General features: G+C 37.0%; 1 protein-coding gene across 3 annotated transcripts; it reads right to left on the reverse strand.

Annotated features, from left to right (window-relative positions):
• Positions 1 to 811: 811 nt before the first annotated feature.
• Positions 812 to 9,768, reverse strand: ube2g1a (ubiquitin-conjugating enzyme E2G 1a (UBC7 homolog, yeast)). 3 transcript variants are annotated; one of them, XM_040122965.1, is made up of 7 exons: positions 9,513 to 9,765; positions 6,087 to 6,128; positions 5,528 to 5,630; positions 5,270 to 5,367; positions 3,922 to 4,100; positions 3,466 to 3,585; positions 812 to 2,099 (listed from the first exon to the last, which is right to left on the reverse strand). In XM_040122965.1, the coding sequence occupies exons 2-6, from the start codon at positions 6,088 to 6,090 to the stop codon at positions 3,499 to 3,501; spliced, it is 471 nt and encodes a 156-aa protein (XP_039978899.1). In that variant the 5' UTR covers positions 6,091 to 6,128; positions 9,513 to 9,765; the 3' UTR covers positions 812 to 2,099; positions 3,466 to 3,498. The 3 variants fall into 3 exon arrangements, with proteins under 3 accessions (XP_039978899.1, XP_039978900.1, XP_039978898.1); XM_040122966.1 differs by lacking the exon at positions 6,087 to 6,128 and having other exon boundaries at positions 5,363 to 5,367; positions 9,513 to 9,768; XM_040122964.1 differs by lacking the exon at positions 6,087 to 6,128 and having other exon boundaries at positions 9,513 to 9,762.
• Between the last annotated feature and the right edge of the window lie 861 nt (positions 9,769 to 10,629).

The raw sequence follows: 10,629 nt of genomic DNA on the forward strand, positions 1-10,629 counted from the left end.
TGCTGACTGTAAATATATGTATGAAAACCATACATATATGTATGAAGTTTTCATTTGACAAGAGGATTCTGTCTCCCAAATCACTGCAGATACATTCAGTTTATCATAGTACTGTGTGGTGGAATTATGACTTCTATTATTATTGTCATGTTCAGTCAGTCTTGCTTTACCTCAAAAAGCTAACTTTGCATTAGTTTTATTTTGGAGCACTAAATATTATTCACTTGAGTAGAAAGTGAATGAAAATAAAAACAGAAAAATACATGGGATTCAGTTTGTGACAATAAAGATTCTATAACCTTTCCTAGCTGACAGTGAAGTGCTTGTGGAGAGGCAACACTTGACAAGAGAAACTATCTGAGTGTGTGGCTTTTCATCAGGGACACTGGATTCCTTTAGTGACTCTAACCCAAAAGGAAGTAAAACCTATTAAAGAAAACAACTGTTGACTCGCAGAATATATAAAAGATGAGGATATGAAGCTACATATTCTTGACACAATGACCTAAAACCAAAGTTAACTTTTCATTCAAAGAACATTATATCAAAATATATAATTTGAAGAGTAGTTTTGCTGAAGAAACAGATGATGGTATTAAAGTTTAAACTTCTCTAATATAGTCCTATAAACTGTCTAAATATCTGCAATATTTAGTGGACATATTGTTTAAAAATACTGGACAAGAAGCCAGGTAAAAACTAAATTTCAAAATGTGTTGTATGAATCCATGAAAGGTTTCATGTCTTTGTCATGAGCAATATGTAATTCATGTAGTATCCAAAACACACCTGAATTAAATACACAAGTAAATATTGAAAAAAGTCATATTTTAGAAGAACTCACTACAGGTAACAGGTTTCATAACATGAAAAATATACATCAGTATTTTGTCTTTGTACATTAGGCAAAACTGCAATAGTTCAGTGAGCAGAATAATCATGAGATTGTGGATCAGGGCAGAGCGTGACAAAACAAAATGGGCACACATACTGTATACACAAACACTCAAACATTCGCACACAAAATCCCATAAACATTCAGCAAGGAACCAACCAAAAAACGTAAGATAAAGCATGCATAACAATTCCTACCGAGGACAACACAGACAAGGAAAAGAGAGGCTGCTAAAATAAGAGCATATTGGAGAATATGAGAGGACCTCAAATTGTATCAGGATATCAAAACTTAACATGTGTACACTTCATACTAGGGGAGTTATTGCTACACCAAAATGTTACCAATTACCTAATTATACAGATTGCCTGTGTACTGGCTATTAAGTATATTCATACATAGGTGGTACACAATTTCTCCATCTTTTTTCAACATTTTAAACACTTGTTCAATGCAGGATGAATTGGCTAAGCATTTTATTAGGAGGCACTTTTGAAAAAAGATAAACAAAATTTAGCATGCACAAAAATTAAGGGGTATGTTACCTTTGTTAAGTCAACTGAGCAGGATTGTAAGACTCGTAACAGATGAAGAAAAACAAAATCATTCAGGTATGATGTTGAGTTCTGAGACTCTTAAAGAACTCATAAGAACAGCTTTGTATTTTACTATGGAAAAACCATTTCAGTAACATCATTCAAGTCTCACCTGAATAAATCAAGCTCTTCATAGGTGACATTCCTCCAACAGCATCACAATTCTCTTTCTATGTAAGACATCCTGGAAAAACAATCAGGATGGGAACTAATGCATGCTGGAGTTGAGAGGGGGAAAGTGGACAAAAATAAATCTATCTGAACCAGTGCTATCCATTTGGTCTAAGTGTCTTGATGGATGGAAGGGGAGCTTATATATTATCCGGTTTAGTCTGTGCTATATACATGTCTTTACAATATCTTCCTGAATGTTGAAGCAGTTCATAGACTTGAAAAATGTTTTATCATCTTCTGGGTTTGTTTGTTTTTTGTTTGTTTTTTTTTTGAGTTGGCACTTGCTTGGCGGTTTTCTGTCAGCCTTGGTTGTCACTGTTATGTTCTATTGCAGCCTACAGTAGCCAGTCTGTTCCTGCCAAAATAAAAGGAGGACAAGCCTGGTGGGTGGAAGAGTGCAGGAAACAGTGCCATGTTGATTTTCAATTGGAGACCTGTGGGAAAGTACACAACGAATAACAGAAGAAAATTGTTAGGAATCAGCAAGACCATTAACACACATTATATATAGTCAACAACAGGCACAAACAATGAGATATAAAATAGGGCAGCGCGAGATCTGCAACATGTTAAAACATCTGGATGTGTAGCAAAGTCTATACTCTATTACTTTTAAACTAGTCAGTCTGACAATGAGTTGCCCCACAGACGACATAGTGTAAGATGACTACTTCAAATGATACAAATCCTTTCATCTGAGTGACAAATGAATTTCCTAGGCCTCAATCAAATGAATGCCACTTAACTTAATTGATTTCACAGAAGAAATAGAGGACATAAACTGATGAATCAGAAAATTCAAAGATTATGTTATGCAGTAATAGTGGTGTTAAAATTGGTCACCATTCCCTTAACAAACAAAGAAAAATATAGAGTACAATGGATGAACCCAATAACAGCAACACCTGTATACCTTTTCCAACTGAGAAGCTGATTATGTAAAAATTCTAAAACGTATCTGACATGGCTTTGCAGCCCTGCTCCCCCCACCAATTTCCACAGACTCAAAAAGCATTCAGCTTCACTACAGTGGAAAGTTGAGAAAAGCTCAACTTTATACAAATATCCTCTGACACAATGCGAGCAACAGCCAGGCGAGAGCCATCACAATTATTTTGATTCCAAAGAAAGCACAGAGTTGTTTTCTATTCCACTCCGCTACGCTAAGGAACTTTAAACAAAATGGAGTACAGCTAATTGTTGCAGGTCTCCAGCTTCCCAATTCTCTATGACATCTTCAATGTTTTAGAGAGGTGTTGTTTACACAAAAGGGTGTTTCTATTTTCAGAGTTCTAGTCAGCTGCTTAGAGGAGCTCATGGATGCTGATTGTTGGGACAAGGTATGAGGAGTCACTGTATTTATAAAGCTTTGATATTTATATCAATGACTAGGAAGTCATAGCCCTAACAAGATAATTAGGGTCTGAGACCTTCGTAAAAGTTATGAGAGCTAAAATCTCTTGGGATGCCGAAACTTCTGTACTGTGCTCCTTTTCTTTTTTTCACTCTAAACTTGTATAAAAACAAAAATACTACAATAATCTTGCTTAAAATGAAAAATCACCTTAACTTTATGGCCTTTTGATATCAGTACATCTTCTACTCAACCATTCAGTGACAGGAATTTTGACCAGGGCTGCCAAGACTTTTTTTTTTTATGCCATAGTAGTTTACATTTAAAATACAATATATTTTTACTTAAAGTTATCTGGTGCAATAGGCAGCCATTTCTAAACAGCTGAAGTTAGTTGTGATTCATGAACTAAACGTTTTAAAAAGGTGGGTGTCAATAATACTTGCCCTGAAAACATGAAGCTAGATCCTTGCTAAATATCACTCAAACGCAGTCTCTTGGCTTTTTCGTACACAACGGGCAACTTTCCTTTTAAATGCTCCGTGTCTGTCCTCCCTCCACTCTTTCTGCAGAGAGGAAAAAAGGTAAAGACAATTCAGTTGCTTAGGTTTTATATCTTTCCAGTGTATTGCATATCTCACTTTAGTTTTATCAATATATTTGCTATAATTATGGCATTTAGTTTTATTTCTAAAAAATTATAATATAATTGATAATTCCTCCATTAACAAATCATCGTACATCGTACTTTTATCATACATTTACCATTTCATGCCAAAACATAAACCAGCAAATTCTTGGATTTCACAAAAAACTGACAAACATTTAGGCATGAAATTAACAGCACATCAATTTTACTCAAATATCGTTTTCTGACAAAACTTTTTAAAAAGTAAACTTACTGCAGCATCCACATTGGCTGGTGAGTCACCATTTGGGTCTGCCAGCATAGAGATAACACTAATCATGATGGTTTCCACTGTGTGGATAGGCAGCCAGCGCTCCTCTGGTTTCTCATAGCCATACTTGTCCTCCCCAGGCTCGTGCAAAATAGAAATACATACATCTCCATTCTTGTCAACTGGAAAAAAATATGTAGAACACAATTTATGAAATAAAAAATGCTATTGATTTTCCTGTGGTATAATGGGTGATAATGTTTTCTTTTAATGCTCACTTACATACATTTAACTAATCAGATACCAAACTAATTAATAATACTGTCTATAGAAGGTGCCTATGAAAAATCTCTGCCTCCACTTTGACTCAATATTTAGAAGGGTCAACTTTGGCACCAGTTACAGCCTTGACCCTACTTTATGTTGTTATGTCTAGATTGGCTTTGCACAATTCCTCGCAAAGCTACTCAAGTTCCGTTAATGTTGTGGGGACAGTGAGTGAACAGCAATTTTCAAATCCTACCACAATCTGTTCAATAGATTGATGTCTGGATTTTGACTTGGCCACTCCAAAACATTAGCTTTTTTTTGGCAGTCCATACCTGCATAACTTAATTGAATTGAATTTCCTTGAACTTCAAAAAATTCAAATAATTACTTGTGTTACTACTAGTTTCAAAGAAAATAGTATACCAGTATGATTCGCATTCAGATAATTATATTTAAATTCAACAACCAACATGTGGAAAAATCTCACGGGGTTCATTGTCTTTTTCATAGCAGTGTTTATACTAAATTAAAAAATTAACACTTAGCAAAAATGTAAAAGTGCATTTGATAGTTAACATACTATAACACATGGATTGTAACAGATCGACAAGTTATAATGAATAGTGACTAAAATATAATTTATATCCAACCTAAAGCTACACCATTTTCTCCAAAGTGACAAAGGTGTATTTCAATTTATTCTTGTTACATCAGCTGCATTTCTCCGCAGTACTATGGGTAAAAAATAACTCCTTATTCAACAATCTGTAATTACTGTTTGAAGTTGATTCTGGTAGACTCTTGCTGACCTTGATGTGGAAAAGTATTCCCATGAACTTTTCTTTAATTTAAAAAAAGGCAGCTGAAGATTATGACCTAAAGCAATGAATGGGTATGGAATGAGCTTCAAATGAATTAATGAATTGCATGTAAATATTCCTTAGTATTAACACACATTCCAAAATGTTAAAACCTCAACATATCCAAATTGAAAACTAAGATGATAACCTCAACTTCCTCAAACAGGGCTTACACCAAACAAAGGTAAATATCACTGACAGTGTGGTACACGTGAACCTACCATTAGGGTGCCAAATATCTGTGATAAATTTCATTTTAGGTGGCCTGAGAGGGTAATCTTTGGGAAATGTCAGATGAGCTTTAAACACACCACCTTCACTGTGAACAAAAAAGATCAGAGAAAAATCAATAATAATGGGAAAGTATTGTAAAAGTTTCATACATCCAGAGCAATAGAGGTAACAAGAATTGTTCAGATCACAACATAGTAACAGATCTCTCCTACTATATCCCATACATAAGATAGTGATAGACTTACTAGAGTGTGTCTGGAGGCCCGATGATAAGGACTTCCCATCTGTATAGATCATTATCCTCAATCAGGCCTGCTGAGAATCCCTCCACTGGATTTTTGTTCAGCTCTAGATATAAAAACAAATGCCAAAGAAAGTCAAATCGCCACTGGCTCATATCATAGCGGCTACAGTATGTTAAATAGGCTGATGTTGTGCTTTTCTGGAGGCCGCTGAGGAGACAACATAACCGTTGTCTTAGGAGGCCTTACTAGGGGGTTTAGCAAGGAGCCACATGTTCCTGAAACCACACACCACCCTAACAATCCAGGGCCACTTAATATTCACTGGATCACACTGCATTTCTCCAGATATTTTGCTTTGAACTCTGAATTTCAAACATAATTTCAAATTATGTTATTAATTATAGAATCGCTACATACTCAAATACCTTAACCACTTATATAAGTGATGTTAGGATACTGATTAAAACCAGAAATCAGACTCACACCTACACATTTCATCCAATGTTCATCAAATCTGAAATGTAACGTACAGTCAAGCTGGAAGTATTTGGACAGTTACCCATTTTTTGTTCTTCAGGCTCTGACCTTCAGCACATTCAATCTGAAATAAAATAATGGATACTACATGAAAGTGCCCAGTCTCAGCTTTAAGTCGATGAGGTTTACATCAATATATAAAGAACTGTGTGGAACATATAGCCCTTTACACGCATAGTGCCCATATTATAGTGGTTTAAAGGTAATTGGACAAATAAAAATGAAGTTAAAAAAAATCATATTTAATATTTTGTGGAAAATCCTTTGCAGTCAATGACTGCCTCAAGTCTTTGACCCATAGACATCAGCGGACTCTTTGTATCCTCCCTGGTGATGCTCTCCCGTGGGGTTCACTGCAGCCTCCTTCAGCTCTTCAGCCTGTGGGGTCTCTGCCTTTAGTCTGCTCTTCAGCAAGTGAACCGCTGCACGGTCAGACTAAGATCAGGTGACTGACACCACCAGTCGAGCATTTTCACCTCTTCACCCTGAAAAGCTCTGTGGTTGCTTTGGCAATATGTTTAGGATTGTTGTCCTGCTGAATGCTGAAATGTTTTCCGATGAGTTTTGATGCATTTGACTGAATCTTGGTACATAGGTTGCTCCTCTGTACCTCTGCTTTCATCCTTTTGCTTCTATCAGCAGTGAAATCATCAAAAAGGCCAGGGTGACGGTTCCATTGGAGCCATACATGCCCAAGTCATTACAGGACCACTGCCACGTTTGACAGATGAGGTGGTGGCTTTGGTCATCAGCTGTTCTTTTTTGTCTCCACACTTTCCTCTTTCCATCATTTTGATAGAGGCTGATTTTTAATTCATCAGCCCATAGAACTTTGCTACAGAACTTTACAGGTTTCTTTTTGTGTGTTTTTGTGATCTGCAGCCTGGCCTTTCTGTTTTTGAAGTTTTACCAGGGGTTTGCATCTAGTGGTGAATCCTCTGAGGTTATGGTTGCAAATCTTCTCCTGATTTTTGACAAGGAAACATGTCTTCGTACACCCTGGAGATCATTACTTACTTGCTGTGCAGTCATACAGGGGATTTTTCTTCATGCAAATTATTTTTCCGCTCATCCACAAGACTTGTGCCCCTCGGTCTACCAGCTCGTTTGCCATTTTCTAGTTTCCTTGTTTACCTGCATTTTTAGGGTGTACCCAATGGATTTTGGCAAATCAACAATCTTTGATATCTTTCTGACAAATTTTTACCTCCGCCAAGGAGGTAATGTGTTCCCCTGTGTCTATTTGTTGTTTTGTTTGTTTGATATTTAGCAGGATTACACAAAAAGTACTGAACCAATTTGCACCAAACTTGGGGGAGGGATGGCGCATGGGCCTGGGAAGAACCCGTTAAAGTTTGGTGCGGATCAGGTTAAATGGGCAGATCAAAGAAATTTTTTTAAACACTATCCTTAACAGTGTGAGATAGGGCATTTTTCAACATTTTCGCCAATATTTGGCCTCGTTGGAGATATGCACTCTATTGAGTGCCTTTCTACTTGACTGTTTTTTATGGGTCTCATCACCTGCATGGTCCCCTATTCACCCCTCATATCGACAGACAACTCCGCCTCAATATTATTTGGCAACTCTCAGTCAACTCTGAGCCACGTGTGATCTTTTTTGTGCATGAACTAACATTGAAACGACATGCAGCTGCCCACGAAACATCTAGTAGCCAAGTGTCCAATTACTTTTGAAACCCTAAAATTTGGGCACTATGTGTGTAGAGGGCTATATCTCCCACACAGTTCTTTAATGAAGTATCCATTTTTTTGTTTCAAATTGAATGTGCCGAAGCTCAGAGCCTGAAGAACAAAAAAAAAGTGTAAGTGTAACTGTCCAAATACTGGCCTTGACTGTATTAGGATGATCCCCAAGTTAATAATTTTCTGACATTCCCTGTCATTTTGCTGAAAATTATTATAGACCTTGCCAATTTGCTATAAGACGCCATAATTCCTGAACGTAGTATTAAAAAGTAACCAAATGTAGGTAACATGCACATATCAACCCCTAACAATCTTGCAAGATATGGAGGGATTTCACTAATGGTTAGCATATCAACAACAATTTGTATGACCCAAACTCAGTTTTATCAGTCTGACTTGGTTAGAAATTTTGCACGGTAATACGTTTACCGGATTTAGGAATTCTATCTAGATAGGAACTGTCTATCTCCGTGTATTTTGATGCTGATCTAGCTTTAACAGATTCTAACTTTTTCTATAATTTGTTTGATTTCCAGCCTTGGAAGAAGGTACAGTACGTGCTCTCAGACTGCTTTCAAGATATGTATTATTCTCAGTTAGTTGGCACACTAACTGATATTCTGCCTTTCTGTACATTCATTTACAGCCATGTTTCAAAGTAGCTGCCTCTGTGTTACAAGCGAAGGTTTACACTTTTAGGTAATTACTTAATGTCTTACAACCACCACTGTCACATGTAAAGACTTAAGTGAGTTTCAATGTCACCAATTTTAGACTTTAGATGCTAGTAAGTGTATGTGTATAACAAAGAAAATGCGTTTGTCAATGAAAAAAATGCTAATTTCATTAGGCATTAGGTTAGTTACCTCATTCCAATTAAATTCCAATCTAAAAATATTCAGGTCCAAGAGAATTAGCCATCACTACGGAGGCATAACATATGGATGAGCCTATATGATTTACAATCCTAACCAAAACCCGAAATGTACTTATTGCTATAAATCCAACTCTATACGATGTCTGTTCGAATCAGGTGCCTTTGGAAAGTGGGTAATATTAGAGTAGCTAAATTTAATTCGCAGATGACTCTGCTAAAATAGCGAAAAGAGCTAATGCGAGACTAACATTAGCTTGTTAGCTTGGCGTGTTGAAGCTGACCACAGTGACAGCAGCTAACGTTAGCCTACAGATGTAGCGAGTTGGCTAAATATGTTAACAACTCAATGTGGTTAGCATGGGAAAATTGGTCAACTAGTGAATCAGTAGTTGGATTTACGCACAAAAATATTGACTGCCATCGCGTCATTTGTATAACTACACCACTGCGTAAAAAATGCAACAGCACTTGTGTCGGTAAAAATATATGTAAACACATCGAGTCAGTCGAGCCAGCTAGAGGCTAACGTTAGGTTAACTGCTTTTAGCAAGCACGATACTAGAAAGTCGTTGGGACTTCTGACAGCGGCTTTCAACTGAAATCAGTGTGCAAAGTCGAAACACACGCCTAAGTGAGTTGGTCTCCCAACACACTGACTGCGTTTATTTGTCAAGAGAGGAATGTGTCTGTCGACATCCTATGCTGTAATCCCCACGCAGTTTATTTGTCATGGGACCTTAACGTTAGTGTGGAAGGTTCAAGAAAACAGTTTGCGCCAGCACCATCGTTTGAATCACGGCTAACGGCAGGGTTCATCTTTAGCTCGGCAGCCAGCATCAGTTAACACCAAGGTTTAATTACCTGCAAGCTGTCTCCTGAGTAACAGCGCTGACTGAGGCTCTGTCATAGTTTAGCGAATGTGATTCAGCTATGTTAAATGGCAATATTTCGAGGTAAAAGCGTTAATTTAACGTTCACCAAACAGTACTCCGTCGCCTCTATTTTCCGTTTAGCATTTTCGTCATTCTTCTTCTCCTTCGCCTTCTACTGCTATTGCTGCTGTTGCTGTTTCTTCTTCGTTTAGCGTTCACAGCAGCAGATATCCTCATCGGTGAATTACTGCCATCTTCTGGATATACCTTAGACTGCAGTCTTCTCTGGATTCATTGCAACACTCATATCCCCTTCACAAAAAATAAAATAAAATTTAGTAAAATAAAATGAATTTCTACCTTCGCTACGAGCTCTTTAGTCTTTAATTCAGCATGCTTTTGGTCCTGTGAACGATTACTGACACTGTAATCCAAGTGATGAATCTATGAATCAGTCATAAATTACAGTCTCCTTCTGGGCCTGATGTGTTCATAATGATTGACCACTCACAGCCTATCAGTAGTTCAAATTGAGACTGAACTAACAATTTTGTTTTATCAAGTTGAACCTATATGTGCAGGATTCTTTAGTATTGTGTAATGATAAATAAATGCTGCAGTATAGTATAGACCTGCTAACATGGGGCCTGTGCAGTTTGACATCCAGTCAGACAGGTTTTGGGTATGTTTTTGAGACTAATTAAACAGTCTATTGTAAAAACATGCAACAATGGAAATATAACACAACAAGGAAACTAACTTTGCCATTTACCAGCAACAGTGACAGTTGAGCATGCAGTTTTCACATTGGAACATATTTTTTCAGTGTTTTTATAATAGAAAAGATTTATTGAATACCGAGTGCCAACTGTTTGGAAGATTAAATAGACATGTAATCATGACATGTTGTTGACTGTAATTATGTTCTCCCCTGTAATGAATCGCACAGTGTTTTAGTTGTTATGGTGTGGTTTAGATTATTCTGGTCCTCATCTGCCTTTTCTTGTCTGTTTTTGTTCTCATTTGCCTGAATGTGCTGAAGGTTGTGTTTTTACAGTGTGCAAGTGGTGCAGAGTTCAAACATGCCATCAAATGTTTGCCAGTTG

Source organism: Xiphias gladius, unplaced genomic scaffold (genome assembly GCF_016859285.1).
Source record: "Xiphias gladius isolate SHS-SW01 ecotype Sanya breed wild unplaced genomic scaffold, ASM1685928v1 HiC_scaffold_144, whole genome shotgun sequence".
NCBI lineage: Eukaryota > Metazoa > Chordata > Actinopteri > Istiophoriformes > Xiphiidae > Xiphias > Xiphias gladius.